Below are 23,265 nucleotides of genomic sequence, written 5' to 3'. Positions count from 1 at the left end.
GCAGCCAGCCGGCATCACACCACTGCACTCCAGCCTGAACGACTCTTATCTCCAAAAAAAAAAAAAACAAAAACAAAAACAAAAAAAAACCCTAACGATTGTACCTTAAGGTTTTTGCTTTTGGTTACTTTAAACAAAAAATTATATGTTTATAGACAGATCACAGACTATATAACAGTAACTAATTTCACAAAAAAACCTTTTAATTATACTCTCATATAACCTCTCTTAAATTTACAATACACATTATTTCCTTTAATAAATCTTAAAGGATAAACTCTCTAACTCTTTATACACGTTATGTTAAAGTCTTTTTTTTTTTTTTTTTTTTTTTTGAGACGGAGTCTCGCTCTGTCCCCCTGGCTGGAGTGCAGTGGCGTGATCTTGGCTCACTGCAAGCTCCGCCTCCCGGGATCACGCCATTCTCCTGCCTCAGCCTCCTGAGTAGCAGGGACTACAGGTGCCCACCACCACGCCCAGCTAATTTTTTGTATTTTTAGTAGAGACGGGGTTTCACCGTGGTCTCGATCTCTTGACCTTGTGATCCGCCTGCCTTGGCCTCCCAAAGTGCTGAGATTACAGGCGTGAGCCACCGCGCCTGGCCAGCAAGTCTTATTTTAACTAATAAGGTTTTTGGGAGTAAAAACTCTCACAATCCCCGATTTCTCATTTTTTATAGTATACCTGAAAGTCCTTTCATACATTACTTCCGAACGAGCATTTTTCAATGAAATCCAAGATGCTAAGAAATCTAGTAATTACTGAAAAATGCTGTGATGCCAGTAAAGCCTAATCCTAAAGAAAACAAACACTTTACAAGTTCCACATTTGTTTAACTTGCTTTGTAAAATACAAGTTACAAATCGTAGCATATAGGCTATTATTAGTAAAGAATATCATTAAATCTTCAAATAAAAAAGTAAGAAATTTGTAGTTCAATGAATATAGTAAGTAACCTGCTGTAACCTTAAGTTTTTTACATGCTTAGAGCTTAGATAATCCAACTCACTTGCATTTGATTTTTGCTAATGGTCTTGAACTTATATACATTAATTCTTTTTTCTTTTTTTAAAAAAGAGACGGGTCTCACTCTATCAACCCAGGCGAGAGTGTGGTGGCACAACCACAGCTCACTGTTAACCTCAAACTCCTGGGCTCAAGCAATTATCCCACATCAGCCTCCCAAGGAACTGGGATTACAGGCACTAGGACTACATGCAGGCACCACCGCACCCAGCCAATTAAAATTTTTTTTTTTTTTTTTTTTTTTTAGTAGAGACAGGGTCTTGCTATGTTGCCAAGGCTAGTCTCAAACTCCTGGCTTCAAAGGACCCTCCCATCTCAACCTCCCAAGCAACCAGGATTACAGAGATGAAGCAGTGCCTGGCTGCTTTTTTTTTTTTTTCTTCTTAAGACAGGGTCTCAATCGGTCTCCCACGCTGCAGTGCAGTGACACAATCTCAGCTCACTGCAACCTCCACCTCCTGGGTTCAAGTGATTCTCCTGCCCTAGTAGCTGAGATTACAGGCACTCATCACTGTGCCCAGCTAATTTTTATATCTGTAGTAGAGACAGGGTTTCACCATGTTGGCCAGGCTGGTCTCAAAACCTGACCTCAGGTGATCTGCCTGTCTCAGCCTCCCAAAGTGCTGAGATTACAGGCGTGAGCCACTGAACCCACCTGAATTCATTTTTGGATAAAAATCCAAAGAAGTTTATAATGCCTGCAATAAAAATCATACATATACACTTTTAACAAGTTAGTGCCAAACACATCATTAGCAATAAAAGAAAAAATAAAACACCAAAAATCAAATTATGACTAAATATCTCAGTATTAAATAAGGAAAAATCACCATTTTACATTTTTTAAAGATAGTATTAATATCAAATATTTACTCTCAATTCCAGAATGGAGATATATCTCATATTATTATTCCCATATAATATAAAGGAATATGGCAGCCAGGTCTGTTAGAGATGGCAGAGCCAGGAATGGAACTGCAGTATTAGCTGGAAGACTCCAGAAGACAACAAGCAGCTAAAAAGAAAATCAGAAAGTGGGGCCTAACTTAGCAAGTGATTAGATCAGAAAAACATCAAGTTTCTTGCAAATGAAGCTGAAGAAACATCAGGAAAGATGCAAATTTTTAAAAACGAAAAGTTAACAAGTACCTGGAGTTCACATAGGCAGAAAAATGAAAAAAACAAAGTGAAGAAAAAATAGGTACAGAAAAAGTAAGTGGCTAAAACACCACTAGCTCTTAAGAGTCAAAGTATTTAAGAATAGCTTCAAGGCCAGGATCACATCTTGATTCCCAGGAGTATCACACAAATGTTGGCACACAGTAAATGCCCCACATTTGCTGAATGAATAAGCAAGAGAATGTTCCTGGGATTACTTCACCTGTAAAAGAATTGGCTGAGCAAGGTTGGCTGGAAATGATTGAAAGCATTTATAAAGTAAGTTTCTTTGAATGAAAAACTGACTTCTTGCATTTGGGAATATACTGGATCACAGTCACTAAAATAAGAGCCAACCTGGAAGATGAGGTGTCATATTTTGTTACAATCACCAAATTTTTCAAAATAAAGTACAGTATAGTACAACCAATACCTCCTCTCCAAGAGCTAACATTTGAAATGAAATCTGCTATAGAAGAGTGGTTGGTAGACAGTACCATCTCGGGTTTTATATAACACTATGGAAAACATACCCACAAAACTGGTAACTCTAAAAGTTTAATTTTGCACCCCAATAACTTGTAACACTTTAATAATCAAATACACCTGCTACTACTGTTACAGACAAAAACGTGGTTTATCTGCATAAATAGCACTAAGCTATAACTACATTCAACAGAGAACTACTTTCTTCTCATCCGAATTATTCAAACCCAGTGCAATCTTCTGACCAGTATTAATTTTCTCAAACCACTAATTATGTAGAGGAAGCCAATGTTTCTCAATATATGATCACAATGAATAAAGCTGATTGCTATCATAGGAGGACAAAAGGGACCAGAAGATGCAAGTTATTTTTTTAAAGTAAGCAAAATATTGACGAATTAGTTGCCAATAGGGGCAAAAAGTCACATAATACTTTACTCAGTTTTCTTGGAAGCTTTTAATATTGTAAATCTACTTAAGATATATTATCTACGTGAGCAACATGTTACAGTAGGAAAGAATATAGATGTCTTTACTAAAATTGCTTTGTTCCTTAATGCATGCTTTTGACATGAAATGTAATTCTAGCAAATTTAGGGCAAATTAACTCTGAAAATAGTTACTGAGAATTGGTTTTGTTTACTTATTCTCAGCCTCCTACAACAAAGAGCTTGAGGCAAACTTATAATTGAAGACAGATGACTGTGCAAAAGAAATCAGACTAACTTTTAAAAAGAGTATTTCAATGAACCAGGTATCAAAATCACATCAGCGAAACTGGAGAATACTGAAAAAATGTTTACAACAAAAAGCAAGAATGTATCCTCTAAGTAATGAATAATTTTTTAAATCTAGGAACTATCCTGAAAAAACATACTGAGTTTTTAAATTCATAATTTATCATCCTAATTAGAAAACAGATTTGAACACCTTAAAAAGTAACAAACTGGGGCCGGGCGCGGTGGCTCAAGCCTGTAATCCCAGCACTTTGGGAGGCCGAGACGGGTGGATCACGAGGTCAGGAGATCGAGACCATCCTGGCTAACACGGTGAAACCCCATCTCTACTAAAAAATACAAAAAACTAGCCGGGCGAGGTGGCGGGCGCCTGTAGTCCCAGCTACTCAGGAGGCGGAGGCCGGAGAATGGCGTAAACCCGGGAGGTGGAGCTTGCAGTGAGCTGAGATCCGGCCACTGCACCCCAGCCTGGGCCACAGAGCAAGACTCCGTCTCAAAAAAAAAAAAAAAAGAAAAAAAGGTAACAAACTGAAGCAACAACAAGGATCTCGAAATAAACTTAAATCTTTGTAAGTCCAAAGTTCCTTTCTTGGAAAAACGTCCCGCATTTTCCCATCCTTAACAAAGTATGTTTTAAACTATATTCATAAATGCATTCCCTTGTTACCAGACACTAAAGTCCACTTTTTTTTGTAATGGAGTCTCACTCTGTCACCCAGGCTGCAGTACAGTGGCACCATCTCAGGCTCACTGCAACCTCCACCAATCAGGTTCAAGTGATTCCCCTGCCTCAGCCTCCTGAGTAGCTGGGACTATAGGCGCCTGCCACCACCACCATGCCCAACTAACTTTTGTTTCTAATAAGAGACAGGTTTTCACCTGTTGGCCAGGCTGGTCTCGAACTCCTGACCTCAAGTAATCTGCCTACCTTGGCCTCCCAAGTGCTGAGATTATAGGCGTGAGCCACTGCACCCGGCCTTAGAGTCCACTTTTTAGATGCTCACATCAGCATCTTATTTCTACAGTAACTTGTTCGGAGTAAAAAAAAAAAAATTGATAGGATTAAAATATTTTAATGACATAACCGAAAAGTAACTTTTTCAAGCTAGAAATACTCTGCCGCCTATTGTTTTATATAGAGCTATTGTTAAACATATATGTCAAAGTTTCAACAAGAAAGATACTCACCACCATCCCTCTCTCTAACTCTGTGAGTATGAACATTTTTGGCCTTACTGTGACCTGTGCTGTCACTGTATTTGTTTTCAGGACTATCAGATCTCCGCAACATTTTATTTGGTGGTGAAGGATCTGCGGCGTCTCGCATCTTTTCATGTCTGTGATCACCGCTACTGGGGTGACTCTTCGATGAATACTTAAGTGCCTGTAAAACATCACCCCCCCAAAAAAAGAGAGAAATAATTGAAACCTTAAACTCCCTACACTAATTTAAACATAAATTTTGGTGTATTATTACCAAATTTTATGAACTTACAAAATTAAAATTTCCACTTTCTGCTTTACTCTTTAAAGTTTCTCAGACAAAAAACCTAATGCTTGTTACAATAAGACTCCTGCTACAAATCATACTAAACATTTAAAAAGAAAAAAAAAACTCCATTATCTTATAAATAAATCAAACCACCTTGGCACACTGATTCTGAAAAAAAAGAAAACAAATTTGGCTAGGAATATTTAAAACCATTTTTTGACAGTCAAAAGAAAGCTAGAAATTCAGTACTACTATAATCAATTTCTGCTGTACAGCTGATATACACAAGCACATGTATAAATAAGCACATGCATATTTTTGCAAACCTACAAAAAAAAAAAAAAATCCACACACTGGTTTCTCCAATTCTTTGATTCAAATAAGGCATTTCAGACCTAACTTCCTTACTCTCACAGGTGTGGGAAACAATTTTAAGGTATAAAAATATTGACCAAAATAAACTAATGTGAGTACTATTTCAAACCAAGTATAATGCACTCAAAATAATCGTTTAGCTTTATTCTAACACATATCTTAGGACAACCATGATGTACTAGTCTGTTGCAATGTGTAATTAGCTATGCTTTGGAGGACAGATTCACTAAGGTTTAATTTTTGACATATCCAATGTTTTACACATCAGAGGACGGTGTTTTCAAATTCAGCTGTATAACACAACTATCAGGTAGAAACCTGTTCTCTGGGCCTTTAAGATGTAGAAAGTGTTTCTGTAGTTATTTGATGGTTAACAATCATTTATGAGGTTTGCCTCCTGAAAACTGGGGCCACTTCTAGCATAATCCTTAGAACTTTACACGCAACGACTGCAGTAACAAAAAGGAACCCACCTACCTAGAACCACCTACATCAGAATGATTATCCAAGTACCCAAAAACCTCAATTCTTACAGAAACAAAAGTACCATCTTTTACTTATAACGCAATTAAGTATACCAAAAATATTAAAAAGGAAAAGAGGACAGTACTCTATAACCGACTTAAAAGTTTTAAGTCATTTAGCTATTTATCCCAAGTCCTTCACTTAATTTTAGTATCTTTACATTAACTTTCAGTTCCCCCCACACAATAAATAAATAAATAAGCCTCGGAAGTCACCTATCATCTCATCCCATCGATTCCTTCACCCGCAAATAATCCAGTCAGGTCTTTCTGGCTGCAAATGATTCTTTTTTCCTAAATCAGCGAACTCCCTCCAGTCACCTGTCAAAATAAGTCACTAAACCTTGCTGGAGAGCACTAATGGAACCAAACCTCGAATTTTAAGGGGACCCGCGGTGCTAGTTTCGGATGTGTTGCACCGAAGGGCCTGTATCGACTTCTGAGGCCTGCGCTCGAGTAGCAGTCCCTCCCTTCCCCCTTCGGCCCCTTCCAATCCCTCCACCCCGGCCTCGGCTGGTACCTGGTAAGGCTGCGAGTCCCCCCTCCGGTCGTGACAGCTGAAAAACAGGAAGAGAAGACAGCGACATAAGACACGGCGGGGGTGGGGGGTCCGGGGAAGAAGAAAACGGGTCCCCCGCCGCCCCTCCCCGCGGGAGACCTACCCAGCGCCCCGGCGCCGAGCCCCGCGCGCACACGGCGCAAACCCGGAGCCTCCGGGAGGGCCGGGGAGGGCGAAACGCCGCAAAGCCGGGCCCCCACTCCCCGCCACACTCCGTTCCCGCCCGCCCGCCCGCGCGGCCGCTCCTCCTCCCCAACCCAATCCGGATCAGGGTTAACAACAAAAATGGCGGCCGGGCCAGCTCCAGATAAGGAGGAACAGCCCCCCCGCCGTCGCCCCCCGCCGCCGCCCGGACCGAAACGAAAAGACAATTTACCCATCACTGAGTCTCTGCTGTTTCCTCGCATACATTACCATCAATGCCCGGCCTGTGAGTGTGTGTCGGGGAGGGGGGAGAGCGGCCGCAAGAGGCGGGCGGGCGCGCAGGCGGCGGCGGCGGCGGGCGGCGGGCAGCCCCGGCACCTGGGCCCGGCGCGCCCTAGGCGACTCTCAGCACCTCCCAGTTACTGGCGCCGGCGCTCCCGGGCCATCTCCCTCCGTCGACACCACGCTCACTCTCAGCCGGGGCAGCGGCGCCAACTACACGGCGGCAGCGCGAACCGGGGGGAGGGGGGCAAGACGACGCGTCCGGCTCAGCCCCGCGGAGAGCGACTGTCTCCTCCGCCTTCTCCTCCTCCTGCTCCGCCGCCTCCTTCCCTCCTCCCCCCGCCGCCGCCGCCGCCGCTGCTGCCGCCGCCTGGTCCTTCTCCTCCTCCTCCTCCTCCCGCCGCCGCCGCCGCCGCTGGTGCCGCCGCTGCCGCTCCACCAACTACATCCGGGCAACTCGGACGCTGCCGCCTTCGGGAAACCTCGGCAGTTTCCGCCGCGCCCCTCCTCTCCTACCCTCGGCCTTCCTCCCCGCCCCGCGCGGGTCCGGAACGCCGCCCTCTGCAAACCTCGGCTGGCTCCGGCCTCTGTCCTCCTCTGAGGCCTGGCTCTCCTCCTCGCGACCCGTCAGCGCTTTCCTTCTTTTCCTCACTCGCGAGTCCGGCCACCGCCGTTCCTCTTTAGGGATAGTCTCGCTCGGGCGCCTGCTCGAGGCTGATCCCAGGGGCTCCGGGCTGCGCGGGGAGGGAGCCGCCTTCCGGAAGAGGACGGTGGGGCGCGAGGGAAGCCATCGCGGACTAAATAAGGGAGGCTGCGGCGGCTGCGCGTGCGCCCAGAGGCGCCGCGGGAGGGGGTGTTCTGCGAGCTCTCCGGCCGCTGCCCCCGCCCCTGCGCTCTTGGGCGGGGAGGTCGGAAACCCCCTGGCGAGACCACGGGCGGACGCTTCCCGAAGAGCTGCCTGGGCTGCAGCCGCGGAAGCCTCGCTCTAGGAAGCGGGGAGCGTGCTGCGGCGCCCTCTGGCCGCTGCTGGAAGCCGGAACCTAGCCCGAGCCGCTGCCCCTCACCGGACGCTGCGCGCGCCACCGGCCCTCCGCGGGGCAGGGGCTGCTTTGAGCTCGCCGGGCGCCCTTTGGCCGTAAGTCTCACCCTGGCCCCGAGGCGGGAAGGAGTGCGTGCTGTCCCGGCCAGAAACGGCTAAAAGGAAGGGCTGAGGGGTTCTGTGCCCAAGGCGGAAAGCCGTGCGCCAGGGCGGCCCTCAGCGGAGATGCCTGCACGGATCCGGGAGCGCCGCTCGGGGCAGGGAATGAAAGGGGCGCTTGAGACTGGAGATTTAGGGAGATGAGTTCCTTGGGAACAGCGCTGAACCGTTTCTCTGTCCCACCCTACCCCCCGCTTATTTTTTTGAGGCAGGCTCTCGCGCTGTGGTCCAGGCTGAGCGCAGTGACGCGATCACGGCACATTGCAGCCTCGACCTCGGGGGCTCAAGGGATCCTTCCACCTCAGCCTTCTGAGTAGCTGGGACCACGGGGATGCACCACCACGCCCGGCTAATTTTTTTTAAAAAGTGTTTCCGGAGATAGCGTCTCGCTGTATTACCCAGGCTGGTCTCGAACCCTTGTCCTGAAGCGATCCTCACGCCTCGGCCTCCCAAAGTGCTGGGATTACAGGCGTGAGCCACAGCGCTCGGCTTTTTACCCCTTTCTAACGTTTTCCATGCCCATCGGTGCCCTGCCCCACCCTCTCTTGATCTCTAACATTTTCCTCTGTTTTTTCCTCGCTGAAGTCTGTTGGCTAAAGAAAATTCATGTGCAAGTTCTGGATGTGAATAAAGTCCTGAGGTGTGTTAAGTGAAACTGCTACAAATTTGATTTTATGGACTGCTGCAGGCACATTGAGAGGAGAAACGTCAAGTATACCAAACAACCGTTAGTTGAGAGTGGTGGTATTCGGGTGATTGGTTGACTTTTTTTTTGCACTAAACTCTTTGTAAGGCAACATTAGTTGAATGAAAAGAATTGTGATAAACATAAACGTGATTAACACAGAAGAGGCAAATACTAAACAAGTCAGAAGAAACAAGACCCTCTCCAAATAAACAGTAATAAAAAGTAACTGATTTATTTGGTATCCAAGAAGTTACAATACTGCTAGACCTAATAGAATGAAGAGATGGAATGATGTAGGGAGAAAGGCTCTGAAATCACAACTGGTTGGAAAAAAACTTTAATTGTATAATCTTATTTGTCACATCCACCTGCCAGATGTAAAGCTTATTGCTGTTTGTGGAGATGTGCAGACCAATAAAAAGCCTATTTAATGAAAGTATCAGTAACTAAAAAAAAAAAAATTGCCAGTGACTGAAATGATGAAAACAAAAAAAATTCGGTAGCGTCTTAACATGCAATTTCTGACACATTTGTAGTGAATCCATTGAAGACAAACATCAGGAGTACAACAAATAACAAATATTACATAGAAACTTTTTGAAAACTGGTAGCAAAATTACTACTAATTTGTTTGATAACTAGATGTCTGCTGAAATCGGTATAAACCATTTGCTCAAAAGTAGCCAGGGATGGTGATACCTGCCTGTATTCCTGGCTACTCCAGAGGCTGAGGCTGAACAATCGCTTTAGTGCAGGAGTTCGAGACTGCAGTGAGTCATGATCACACCAGTGCACTCGGCCTGGACGACAGAGGGAGACCCTGTCTCAAAAAATAGCCCGGATGTGGTGGCTCATGCCTGTAATCCCAGCACCTTGGGAGGCAGAGTCGGGTGGATCATTTTGAGGTCTGGAGTTTGAGACTACCCTGGCCAACACAGTGAAACCCCATCTCTACTGAAAATATAAAAGTTAGCCATGTGTGGTGGTGTGCGCCTGTAATCCCAGTTATTCAGGAGGCTGAAGCAGGAGAATCGCTTGAGCCTAGGAGGCGGAGGTTGTGGTGAACCAAGATCTCGCCACTGCACTCCAGTCTAGGTGACAGAGTAAGACTCTGTCTTTAAATAAAATCACATTACCAAAAGTCTGATCTGCTCTCCTTTACAGAAATACTTTATCTTCACTTCTACTCTTGAACCCACAGACTTCATTCCCACACTCCTGAACCTGTTCAAGATCATCTGTGGCGTCCATGTTTTCAAGCCTGATTTTTATTTCTCAGTCTTCATCTCACTTGTCAGCAGTATTTGACACAGCTGATAACTTTCTTCTCCCTAAAGTTCCTTATCTTACCTACCAGGATTTCATTTTCTTTCTTGCTTCTCTTCCTTCCCAAATGGCTGTTCCTTAGACTTCTTACCGGTTTCTCCTTCTTTACCAGCCTCTAAATGCTGGAGTGGCCCAAGATTCAAATGCCACAACCTGCACTCCTCTGTTCTCTCTCCCTAGGCAATCTCATTCAGATCTCTGGCTGGATGAAACCCACATTTGAATCTCCAGTCCACACCTTTCCTCTGAACACAAGGCCAACACTTAAGTGCCTACTGTATAGCACTGCTTGAGTTTCTAACAGGCATCACCAACTTAATGTATTCAAAACCAAACTCTTAATCTCCCCCACCCCAAACAAGTCCTGCTGAGATCTTCCCAATCTCTTGAAGTGACAGCTCCATTCTTCGAGTGAAGGCTAAAAACTTTGGAATCATCTTTGTTTCTTTTATATCTCACATTGACTCTATCAACAAATTTTGCCAACATTATCTTCAAAATGTATCCACAATCTGATCTCTGTAACCCACCTCCACCACATTCACTCTGGTCCAAGCCACCATCATTACATCTGGACCGTGGCAAAGACTTTCTAACTGATCTTCCCCTTCTCTGCCTGCTTCCACATTGTTTGCTATCTCATACAGTGCAGTAATCCCTTAAAAAGTCAGACAGTATCATTCCAATCTTAATAAAAGCCAAAGTTCTAGCCATGATCCACTAGCCATATGTAAACTGCCTCATGTAAACTGCCTCTGGCCTCTTATCACTGACTACTTGCTCTTTTTTTTTTTTGAGACTGATTCTCACTCTGTTGCCAGGCTGGAGTGCAGTGGCATGATCTTGGCTCACTGCAACCTCTGCCTCCCAGGTTCAAGCAATTATCCTGCCGCAGCCTCCTGAGTAGCTGGGACTACAGGCGCTTGCCACCACACCCAGCTAATTTTTGTATTTTTAGTAGAGACAGGGTTTCACCATGTTGGCCAGGATGGTCTCCGTCTCTTGACCTCGTGATCCACCCACCTCAGCCTCCCAAAATGCTGGGATTTACAGGCGTGAGCCAGCAAGCCCAGCCCTACTTTCTCCTTTTCCCACCATTCTACCCTCCCTCCCTGTTTCTCCAATATACCAAGCATGCCTCTGCCTCAGGACCTTTGCACTGCTGTCCCTTTGCCTGCAATCCTCTTCCCCCTTAGTACCTGCTTGGCTCACACGCTCACTTCTTCAGGTCTTTGTTTAAGTCTTGTCTTGTTTAATTCAGAACTCTATGTGATGGCACCTTACCACCACGTTGCTCCCTTAACCCTGATCTATTTTTCTTAGACCATTTGCAATATATTTTGTTTATTAGTTGTTTCCTACTAGAATGAATGCTTCATGTGACATACCATAAATATTTGTTGAATGAAAGGATATTTGCCTGCAGAAACATATACAACAAAGATAGCAAAATTGAATTCTCAAGGGGAAAAAGCATAGGTTCTATTTCTGTTTGCTTTGCAAAAGAATAAAAGAATTACAAATCCAGTCCTGTTCTCATAAATAAGATGGAGAATAAAGCTATATTATTCCTAATACAGGCAAATATTGTAATAGATAATATTTAAAAATATACATGAATTTGCATGTATAGCAAATCTTAAACCAGATTATTTACACTGCTATCTAATGATAGCAATGAGTTTGCAAATGAGTGAAAGTTTGCAAATGAGTAAAAGACCCGTATTTCAACTGTAGATTGAACACATACCAACCCATAGAGGGGAGAAACTGTCAACTCATAGGTTATATGTAGGTTGAGCAAGATTTTAACGTGATTCTGTTGAAGGAAGAACCGAAGAGTGAAATCCTCAAGCCTCTAGTTGTGAAAGGGACTTTTTTTTTTTTTGAGACAGAGTCTGACTCTGTCACCAGGCTGGAGTGCAGTGGCGCGATCTCGGCTCACTATAACCTCCGCCTCCCAGGTTCAAGCTATTCTCCTGCCTCAGCCTCCTGGGTAGTTGGCACTACGGGCACATGCCACCACACCCAGCTAATTTTTGTATTTTTAGTAGATGGGATTTCACCATGTTGGCCAGGATGGTCTCGATGTCCTGACCTCATGATCCATCCACCTCAGCCTCCCAAACTGCTGGGATTACAGGCATGAACCACCGCGCCTGGCCAAAAGGGACTTTTAAAAGCTTTGCTGCGATTTCTAAAACATCATAAAATAAGGATGTATTCCCTAAAATTTTCACGTACTTCATTTCTATCTGTTTTTTCTCTGTCCTTGCCTTCCTCACAAACTCAGCCTACTATAGTGATTAAAGGCATGGATTTTAGAATCAGTATGACATTACATAGAGCTCTGGCTACATTATTGAGTAGCAACGTCACCTTGGGCAAATTACTAGTCTTGAGGATTATCCTGCTTTGTCTCTAAACTTGGCTTAATAGGACGTAGTGCTTTTTGTGAAAAGTAATCGAAATTGTGTAAATAATTTAGCAGTACCTGGCACGTACATGTTTTACTAATGGTGGTTATTCATTTTTTGAAAATAGTATTGAAGTTCTGTGTGTCAAGTCTTAGGAACATAGTGTTAAGCAAAGTCACTTGGATTTTGCTCTTATGGAGTTTATATTTTAATTAAGTATAATACATAACTAAAAGGAGATACTTTGGGGTCTCAGATTTGTGATATGAAGCTTTCATTCAATTATGAGGAAAAATAAGAAATTGCAACAGAAATTACTGTCTAGGAAAGGGGAGTAAAAACCTCCAGGACGTCACCATATCAACATATGGTGTACCCTTCTAGGCAGGGATGATGTAAATGATGCAATCAACACATCTTGGGAGAATTACTTACTGACTCAAGATTGGCCATTTTTTAAAGTTCTACCAGGTAATAGATACTAAATTTCAGCTAATATTGAGAAGCATACCCTAAACCCTTTACCTGTGTCTGGTGAAACTTCAGCCTGAGTTAACCCAACCATTCATTTTCTGAGCACCACTGAGCAGTTGCACGCCGCAGGAGATTATAAAATAATTGAATATACTGATGCCACTTCAGCCCCATCATCACCAAAATCAAATGACATAGTAATTTAGAAAGTAATAAGTGCTACAGAGAATAGTGGGGTAAGATAAAGTGTTGGATGGAGAAGTAATGTTTTCAAGTAGAGTGGTTATTGAGCACGTGGCATTTGAGCAAAGACTTGAAAGTGATGAGGTAGCAAGCTGTACAGGTATCTGGAAAGGAATGTTTCTGGGAAAGGGAACAGCAAGAGCAAAGGTCCTGAGGAAAGACTGTGCCTAATGTGTTCAGAAATAATAAGGAAAGCTCTGTGGTTGAAGGGTAGTGACTGAGAGGGAAAATATTAGGAAATGAGGTGAGGTTAAAGGAGTGGGTGGAGGAACAGACTGTGAAGGATCTTATAGGCCATTATAAGAATACTGGCTTTTATTCTGAGTTAATGGGGAAGCCATTGAAGAGTTATGAGTAGAAAATGACACGGCTACTATATTGAAAATAGTCTATATTGCAAGGAAAGAAGCAGGGAAACTAGTTAGGATGCTACTGCATTGCCTGAGTGCCTAAGGTTACTGTTTCAAAGCAGAAAGTAAGCTTATCTAAGGCCATTTTCTTTACTTGTCCTTTCTTGCCACCCCTCCCCCCCGCTTTCAGTTCACCTTATATTATCAATTATCCCTTTGAATATTCAAACTCTCTTTCATCTGGATTATTTCCACTGGTCTTTAAACATATCTAAATCCTACCACTAAAAACCCTTTCTTGACCCTATACCCTTAACTGCTCACTTCAGCCAAACATCCGCTAAGTCTTATTTGTGGTACCTCACGTGTTTCATTCTTTATTCTCGTATTTACATTTTAAGTCACTATAGTTTGACATCTGCCCCCATAATATTAGCAAAATAGATTTCCCCAAGGCAGTGGTTCTTCAAGAGGCAGTGCTGAGTCTCCAGGGGGCATTTGGAAATGTATGGCAGTATTTTTTTTATTATCACTGCTGTATTTTCTGTATGACTTAAGAGTGAAGGGTGCTACCGATATTTAGTTACCAGAGGTCAAAGATGCTAAACATGTAGCAATGCGTAGGACAGTCCTTTATATTTAAAAGACTTGTCCTGCTCAAAATATCAATGTTGTCTCATTTAGAAATAGTGTTAAGGTCACAAACAACTTCTTTGTACCTATGTTTAACAAACTTTTTTTTCATTCTTTTTCTTACTCGATCTCAGAATATTTGACCTTGATAGCAACTCTCTTTGCATCGCCCTTTTCTCTCGCCTTCTGTGGCACAACACATTTTGTATTTTCTTATTCCTTATTTGACTGCTTCTCTCATTTTTCACAGGCTCATCCTCATCTACTTCACTACCAAATGTTGAAGTTCTTCAAGAATCAGTCCTTTGGAGGTGATGTCATTGAAAATGATGAGTAGGAAACTCCAAGAACGCATTTCTGCACAAAACCAGTCAATACATTGGCAAAAAATGTCAGAATCAATTTTATATAAATTCTGGAAATTAGTCAAAGGTTTATAGTAACCAAGGAAACATCTTTTTAAAAAGATGGCTGAGGCTGGTTGCAGTGGCTCATGCCTGTAATCCCAGCACTTTGGGAAGCCAAAGTGAGCGGATCATTTGAGGTCAGGAGTTTGAGACCAGCAAAAAAAATTAGCTGGATGTGGATGCGGGCACCTGTAATCCCAGATACTCGGAAGGCTGAGGCAGGAGAATCACTTGAACTTAGGAGGTGGAGGTTGCAGTGAGCCAAGATCGTGTCACTGCACTCTAGCCTGGGTGACAGAGCGAGACTCTTGTCTCAAAAAAAAACGAAAAGAAAAGATGTCTGAATCCTGAATCTCAGGAGCGCTTTCTATCATTTAAACTTACCCTGGTGCCACCTCCCTGTCCAGCTTTGAAAACAATGACCTGCATTTCTGATATCTGTTCAACGACCTGCGTTTCTGATATCAGTTCCTGGTGCCAAAGGGAGCAGAATGGACCTTGTTTTCTTTTTTTCTTGGTTTTTTTTTGAGTTGGAGTTTTGCTCATGTTGCTTAGTCTGGAGAGCAGTAGCACAGTCTCGGCTCACTGCGACCTCCGCCTCCAGGCTTCAAGCGATTCTCCTGCCTCAGCCTCTCGAGTAGCTGGGATCACAAGCGCCTGCCACCACGCCCGGCCAATTTTTGTATTTTTAGTTGAAATGGGGTTTTGCCATGTTGACCAGGCTGGTCTCGAACTCCTGACCTCAGGTGATCCACCTACCTCAGCCTCCAAAAGTGCTGGGATTACAGGTGTGAGCCATCATGCCTGGCCATGGACCTTGTTTTAAAAGAATTATGGAGACTTATTTTAGTTCACCTAACTTGGAAATCTCCTAAGGAAGAAAGGTGATTACAGGCATTTGTCAAAAATTTGTAAAGGCAAGTTTATTATCCTCTGCCATCTGGGGCAAAGAATAATAGCTAAGACAAACAATAGCCACACCAAAAAGCCTGGGAGGAAAAGCTAGAAAGTAAGATATTTTGGAGAATAAAGGCTTTTAAAACATCCACATATACCTGAGAACCCAAAAGGCCACATGCACACCCAGGGTGAGCAAATACTCAGAAAAGACTTGAGAGAGCCTTAAACTCTCACCTCTGGCTAACCATCAGGCTCTACTCAAAATAGGAAGTGAAAACTAAGGTGAATTTGTAAGTTGCTTAGCTGAATGTTGAAGGTGTGCCCCAACACTTACACAGAGCCCACTGGTAAAGACTGAGAGTGTTTTCTTTTTGTCTTGGTTTCAGGCATTTAAGGAAATCTGTTTCTCTGTTGAATCACTAGCTGCAAATTAAGCTAATAGAACGGAAGCTCTACTGGTTACACACAGCAACGAATACAGACTTTGTAAAGTTCAGAAAAGTTACCAAACAATAGTAACCATAACAAGTACCAACAACAAACTATGGGGAGGGAGGAGAATCTGATTTCCAGAGTTACCACATTATAATACTACTCAGAATGTCACATTTTTAGCAAATATTACAAGGCAAGGAAAAACCAAAAAAGTATGGCCCATACACAGGGAAAAAAGAAATTAATAGAAACTACCCCTGAAGAAGCACAGACTTTGGATGTACAAAACAAAGACTTTTCATCAACTCTTTTAGATATGCTAGAAGAGCTAAAGGAAACCGTGGACAGAGAACAAAAAAATTAGGAAAGCAATGTCTCATCAAATATCAAGAGATTGAAATTGTAGAAAGGAACCAAATAGAAATTCTGGAATTGAAAAGTATTATAACTAAAACTAAAAATCCACTATTAGCAGCAGACTGGAGAAGTCAGAAGAAAGAATTAACAGGCTTCAAGATAGTTCAATTAAGATTATGCAGTCTGAGGAGCAGAAAGGAAAAAGAGTGAAGAAAAATGAACAGAGCATAAAAGACATCTGGGACTCTATCAGGCATACCAGTATATGCATAATGGGAGTCCCAGAAGGAGAAGAGAGAGAGAAAGGAACGTAAATAATATTTGAAGAAATAATGGTAGAAAATGTCCCAGATTTGATGAAATACATGAATCTAGATATTCAAAAGGCTCAAAGAACCCTAAATAGGGTAAACTCAAAAAGACCCACAGCAAGACACATCATAATTAAACTGTCAATAGTCAATGACAATCCTGCAAGCAGCAAGAGAGAAGCAATTCCTTACGTACAAAGGATTCTCAATAAGATTAATAGCTGACTCCTCATTAGAAACCACAGAGGCCAGGAGGCAGTGGGATAACATATTCAAAGTGCTGAAAGAAAAAACTGTCAAGAATTCTGTATTCAGCAAAACTATCCTTCAAAAGTGAAGGAGAAATTAAGACATTCACAGATAAGCAAAACCTGAGAGAGTATGTCACTAGTAGTCCTGCCCTGCAAGAAATACTAAACGGATCCTTCAGCCTGAAGTGAAGACACTAGACAGTAATTCAGATCCACATGAATAAATTAAAACCACTGATAAAGATTTAAATACATAGGTAGATATAAATGAAAACAATAATTATATTTGTGACGAAAGCACAATGCATAAAGGTGATTCATGATGATGAGGAAAGGATGAAGTATAGGAGCAAAAATTTTGTGTACTATTGAAACTAAGTTGGTATTTATTTGAAATAGATTGTTATAAATGAAAGAGTTAATGGTAATCCCTAGAGCAACTACTAAGAAAATAACTAAAAATTTTGAAAAGGGAATAAAAATGGTATGCTAGAAAATACCTAATACAAAAAAGACATAAGGGAGGAATTGAGGAAGATACAGGGAAAACAAATAGCTAGTGGCCATGACCTTCCTTGTTATAATTGCATTAAGTGTGAATGCTTTAAACTCCATTTAGCAGATGGAGAGATTAGGAGAATGGAGTCTTTTAAATCTTCTAACTATATCATGTTTATAAAAGACTCACTTTAGAACTAAAGAAATAAGTATGTTGAAAGTGAGAGGGTGGCACCTTAGTTTTCTTTTTTTGTGTGAGATGGAGTTGTTTTTTGTGTGTGTGTGTGTGAGATGGAGTTTCACTCTTTTTGCCCAGGCTGGAGTACAATGGCGCGATCTTGGCTCACCACGACCTCCGCCTCCTGGGTTAAAGCAATTCTCCTGCCTCCTGAGTAGCTGGGATTACAGGCATGCGCCACCACACCTGGCTAATTTGTATTTTTTAGTAGAGATGGGGTTTGTCCATGTTGGCCAGGCTGGTGTGTTGAACTCCCAACCTCAGGTGATCCACCACCTTGGCCTCCCGAAGTGCTGGAATTACAGGCGTGAACCACCATGCCCAGCCGGTACCTTAGTTTTCTTGTGCTGCCATACCAGAATACCTGAGACTGGGTAATTTATATAGAGTAGAAATTTATTTTCTCACAGTTTTGGAGTCTGAGAAATGCAAAATTATGACATTGGCAGGCTTGGTTGTCTGCTAAGAGCTGCTTTCTGCTTCCAAGATGACACCTTATTGCTGCATCCTCTATAGGGAAGGAATGTTGTTTTGTTTTTGTTTTTGGAGACAGTCTTGCTGTGTCCAACTGGAGTGCAGTGGCGCGATCTTGACTCACTACAACCTCCACCTCCCAGGTTCAAGCAATTTCAGCCTCTCGAGCAGCTGAGACTACAGGTGCACACCACCACACGTGGCTAATTTTTTGTATTTTAGTAGAGATGAGGTTTCACTGTGTTGCCCAGGCTGGTCTTGAACTCCTGAGCTCAGGCGATCCACCCACCTTGGCCTCCCAAAGTGTTAGAATTACAGGCATGAGCCACCGTGCCTAGCCTTTGGGGAGGAATGTTATATCCTCAACATGGCAGAAGGTAAAAGGGCAAAAAGGAGTGAAATTCCTCATCAGGGCACTTAATCTCATTCATGAGGGGAGGAGCCCTCAAGACTTAACCACCTCTTCTTGGGGGGGCGCAGTGGCTCGTGCCTGTAATCCCAGCACTTTGGGAGGCTGAGGCGGGCAGATCACAAGGTCAGGAGATCGAGATCATCCTGGTGAACACAGTGAAAGCCCGTCTCTACTAAAAATACAAAAAATTAGCTGGGCATGGTGGCGGGCGCCTGCCAGGAGGCGGAGCTTACAGTGAACAGAGATCGCGCCATGCATTCCAGCCTGGGTGAGACTCCAACTCAAAAAACAAAAGACTTAGCCACCTCTTAAAAGTCTCACTTCTTAACACCATCATGTTGGCCATTAAGTTTCAGTATCTGAATTTTGGAGGGCACACATTCAAACCGTAGCAAGTGGAAAAAGACATTCCAATTTATCTCAGGTTCACATCAAACATTCTTCACAATAAAATATATTAGTTCACAAGTCTCAGTTTTAAAAGATTGAATTACAAAGTGTCTTCTCTGACTACAATGGAATAAAACTAAAAATAACATCCTTAAACAACCAATGGCTCAAATAAAGATTAAGAGAAATTAGAAAATACTCTGAAATGAATAAAAACAAAAATGCAGCGCCCTAAAACATATGGAATGCAGCAAAAGCAGTGCTCAAAAGAAATTTTATAGCTGCACATGCCTACATTAAAAAATACCTAGAATTGGCCGGGCACTGTGGCTCACGCCTGTAATCCCAGCACTTTGGGAGGCCGAGGCAGGCAGATCATGAGGTCAGGAGATCAAGACCATCCCGGCTAACATGGTGAAACTCCGTCTCCACTAAAAATACAAAAACTTAGCTGGGTGTGGTGGCAGGTGCCTGTAGTCCCAGCTACTTGGGAGGCGGAGGCCGGAGAATGGCGTGAACCCGGGAGGTGGAGCTTGCAGTGAGCCCAGATCGTGCCACTGCGTTCCAGCCTGGGAGACAGAGCGAGACTCTGTCTCAAAAAAAAAAAAAAAACCTAGAATCAGCAACCTAACCTTCCACCTTCAGGAACTAGAAAAGAGGAAATCAAACCCAAAGCTAGCAGAAGGAAGGAAATAATAAAGACTGGAGCAGAGATAAATGAAATACGCAGTAGAAAATAGAATCCACAAGACCAAAAGTGGATTGTTTGAAACAATAATGTTCACAAACCCTTAAAAAGACTGAGCAAGACAAAAAGATTCAGATTACTAAAATGAGGAATAAAGTGGGGACATTACTGCCAATCTTACAGAAATAAAACGGACTGTAAGGAAATACTATTAATTATATGCTAACAAATTAGATAACCTAGATAAAATGGACAAATTCCTAGAAGCACACAAACTACCAAAACTGACTCAAGAAAAAACAACCTATAATCATACTAGTTTAAAAAAAAAAAAAAGTAAACCAGTTAAAAAAAAAAAAAAATTCCAAGAAAGGAAAGATCAGACCATGTGGCTTTACTGGTGACGTAAAATAAGAGTGCCAGTCCTTCTCAAACACTTGAAGTGGGGAAGAGGGAATACTTCTTAACTCATTATATCATGCCAGCGTTACCCTAGTACCAAATCCAGAGAAAGACATCACAAGAAAATAAAACTACAGTCCAATATTTCTAATGAATATAGATGGAAAGATCCTTAACAAAAGTGAATCCTGAATCACATTACAAGGATATCCACAGAAAAAACTGTTAGAGCTAATACCTCAATGTCACACGATGCCCAGGATCAACATACAAAAAATAGTTATATTTCTGTATCCTTGCAATGAACATTTCAAAGTGAAATTTAGAAAACTCATTTACAATAGCATCAAAAAGAATAAAATACTAATAAACAAGATGTAAGACTTGTACACTGAAAACTACAAAACATAGCTGAAATAAATTTTAAAAAACCTAAATAAAGTAGGCATTTTATATTCGTGTATTGGAAGACTTTGAAAATGGCAGTATTCCCCCAAATTGACCAACGGAATCAGTGAAATTCCTATCAAAATTCCAACTGCCGTTAATGTAGAAATGGGCAGGTTGATCCTAAAATTCATAAGAAATTACAAGGCTGCCAAAACAGTCTTGGAAAAGAACAAAGTTAGAAGACCCACATTTTGTGATTTCAAAATTTATCACAAAGGTACAGTAATCAAAAGAGTGGTACTGACATAAGGATAGATATATAGGCCAATAAAATAGAATTGAGAGCCCAGAAGTAAGCCTATACATCTGTGGTCAATTGATTTTTGACAAAGGTGTCAATATAGATCACTGGGGAATGGAATAGTATTTTTAACAAATGCTGAGGCTACTGGGTATCCACCTGTAGTAGTATGGATTTGGACCCTTATCTTACACCACATGCAAACATTGTCGAAAGAAATAAAATACCTAAATATAAGAATGAAACTATACAACTATTGGAAGAAAATATTGGGGTAAGTCTACATGACCTGGGATTTGCCAGTGGATTCTTAGATATGATACCAAGAACTCAAGTAGCAACATGAAAAATAGATACAATTGGGCTTGATCAAAATTTCAATCCAAAACTTAAATTTACACATCAAACGACACAAGAAAGAGAAAAGAGAACCCACTGAGTGAGAGAAAATATTTGCAAGTCATATACCTGGTAAAGGTCAAATAACTCTTAGAAGTCATCAATTAAAAGACAACCCAAGTTAAAAATGGGCAAAGGACTTGAATAGACATTTCTCCAAGGGAGATATTCTAATGGCCAAGTACATGAAAAGATGCTTTGCCTCATAACCTTCCACCTTAAGGGAAATGCAAATCAAAACCACGAGATACCACTTTCTATACTCACTAGGGTGCTGTTATTAAAAGATAAGTGTTGGCAAGGATGTGGAGAAATTAGAAAGCTAATAAATTGCTGGCGGGAATATAAAATTGTGCAGTCACTGTAAAATAGTTTGACAGTTCATCAAAATTTTAAACATAATTAACATATAACCCAGCAGTTCTCCTAAATATATACTCGAGGATAGAAAACAAATATTCAAACAAAAACTTCTACATGAATGTATACAGAAGCATTATAATAGCCAATAAGTAGAAACAACCCAAATGTTCATCAATAGATGAATGGACAAATTGTGGTATATTCATACAATGAAAAACTACTCAGCCATAAAAAGAAGTTACTTACTAGTATATGTTGCAATATGGATCAACCTTGAAAACATGCTAACTGAAAGGAAAAGCCACATTTATATGATTCTATTTATGTGAAACATATAAAAGAGGCACAACCATAGAGACAGAAAACCTTGGTGGATGCTAGGGGTTAGGGAAATGTAGAAATGGGGAGTTGCTGCTTAATGGGTTTCTTTTTTGAGTGATGAAAATATTCAGATTTAGGTAGTGATGATACTTGCAAACATTGTGAATGTATTGGAAGGCACTGAATTGTACAGTAAAATGGTTAAAATGGTGAATTTTATGTCATGTGAATTTTAGGTCAATAATTTTTAAAAAGTAGCCCCTCTCTTAGTCCATTTTGTGCTGCTCTAACAGAATACCCGAAACTTTATAAAGAACAAATGTTGGCTGGGAACAGTGGCTCACGTCTGTAATCCCAGCACTTTGGGAGGCCGAAGTGGACAGATCACGAGGTCAGGAGTTTGAGACCAGCCTGACCATGGTGAAACCCCGTCTCTACTAAAAATAACAAAAAATAGCTGGGTGTGGTGGCGTGTCCCTGTAATCTCAGCTACTTGGGAGGCTGAGGCAGGAGAATTGCTTAAACCCAGGAGGTGGAAGTTGCAGTGCAGTGAGCTGCAATCAAGCCATTGTCCTCCAGCCTGGGTGACAGTGAGAGACCCTTGTCTGAAAAAAAAAAAAAAAAAGGAAATATGTTGGCCCACAATTCTGGCAGATGAAGGAGCCACATCTAGTGAGGGCCTTCTTACTGCATCGTGACATGGTGGAAGGCATCACATCATGAGAGAGAGAGCAAGAAAAGGTGCTTTTGTTACAAGCCCATTCCATTATAACGAACCCACTCCCATGATAACAATCTATTCATGAGGACAGAGCCATCATGATCTATTCTCCTCTAATTAGGCCCTACCTCCCAACACTGTTGCATTGAAGATTAATTTTCCAACACAAGAACTTTAGGGGACACAATCCATAGCAGTCCCTCTCTTCACTATTTTTTTTCCATGAATTCTTCCACTCCCGTGGCTTTTGTGTGTAGTTAGCATCCATACACAGATGCTTCACTAGAGGCAGTTTGTATCTCCAACCCACATCTTTTTCTGAGTTCCGGATGTTTACTTACCTACCACCTCCACACATGTTTCAAATGCAACTTTGAAATATAAAACTGAGTTCATTACCTTTTCTCCTAAATTTGATTATCTGTGAATGTTTTCTGTCTCACTAAAGATAGCTTCCAGTCGTTGAGGGTTTACTGTGTGTTGGGACTAAAGTAAGTGTTAATCCATTAATTCACTTAATCCTCACAAAAACCTCAGATAATACTATTTTCCATTTGCAGTGAGAAAGTTGAAAGGTAAAATAACTTATTGAGGCTGGGCGCGGTGGCTCAAGCCTGTAATCCCAGCACTTTGGGAGGCTGAGACGGGTGGATCACGAGGTCAGGAAATCGAGACCATGCCGGCTAACACGGTGAAACCCCGTCTCTGCTAAAAAATACAAAAAACTAGCCGGGCGAGGTGGCAGGCGCCTGTAGTCCCAGCTACTCTGGAGGCTGAGGCAGGAGAATGGCGTGAACCCGGGAGGCGGAGCTTGCAGTGAGCTGAGATCCGGCCACTGCACTCCAGCCTGGGTGACAGAGCGAGACCCCGTCTCAAAAAAAAAAAAAAAAAAAAA

The 23,265-nt window shown here is 42.2% G+C and overlaps 1 protein-coding gene and 1 long non-coding RNA gene across 35 annotated transcripts in view; one reads left to right on the top strand and one right to left on the bottom strand.

Annotated features, from left to right (window-relative positions):
• The window catches only part of WAC (WW domain containing adaptor with coiled-coil), a 90,091-nt gene extending 82,498 nt beyond the window's left edge, over positions 1-7,593 (bottom strand). For 6 of the 34 annotated variants that reach the window (XM_001106227.5, XM_077946084.1, XM_077946095.1 and 3 more), the window contains exons 1-3: positions 7,353-7,593; positions 6,319-6,355; positions 4,596-4,791 (exon numbers count right to left, since the gene is read on the bottom strand). In XM_001106227.5, the coding sequence (XP_001106227.2) occupies positions 4,596-4,734 (139 nt within the window). In that variant the 5' untranslated portion in view covers positions 4,735-4,791; positions 6,319-6,355; positions 7,353-7,593. Of the gene's footprint in view, positions 1-4,595; positions 4,811-6,014; positions 6,151-6,318; positions 6,356-6,460; positions 6,638-6,733; positions 7,243-7,352 lie in introns of those variants that run through there. The other 28 variants (XM_015146687.3, XM_077946078.1, XM_077946090.1 and 25 more) reach the window with 10 other exon arrangements.
• On the top strand, positions 7,353-20,992 carry LOC107000081 (uncharacterized). Its single transcript, XR_013397978.1, has 2 exons — positions 7,353-7,918; positions 14,363-20,992. It is a non-coding gene; the product is annotated as an uncharacterized LOC107000081 (long non-coding RNA).
• The last annotated feature ends 2,273 nt before the right edge of the window (positions 20,993-23,265 follow it).

The sequence above is a fragment of the Macaca mulatta genome, chromosome 9 (genome assembly GCF_049350105.2).
Source record: "Macaca mulatta isolate MMU2019108-1 chromosome 9, T2T-MMU8v2.0, whole genome shotgun sequence".
Taxonomy (NCBI): Eukaryota; Metazoa; Chordata; class Mammalia; order Primates; family Cercopithecidae; genus Macaca; species Macaca mulatta.
The sequence above is the reverse complement of the archived record's forward strand: the minus strand, read 5'-3'. Positions and strand labels throughout refer to the sequence as shown.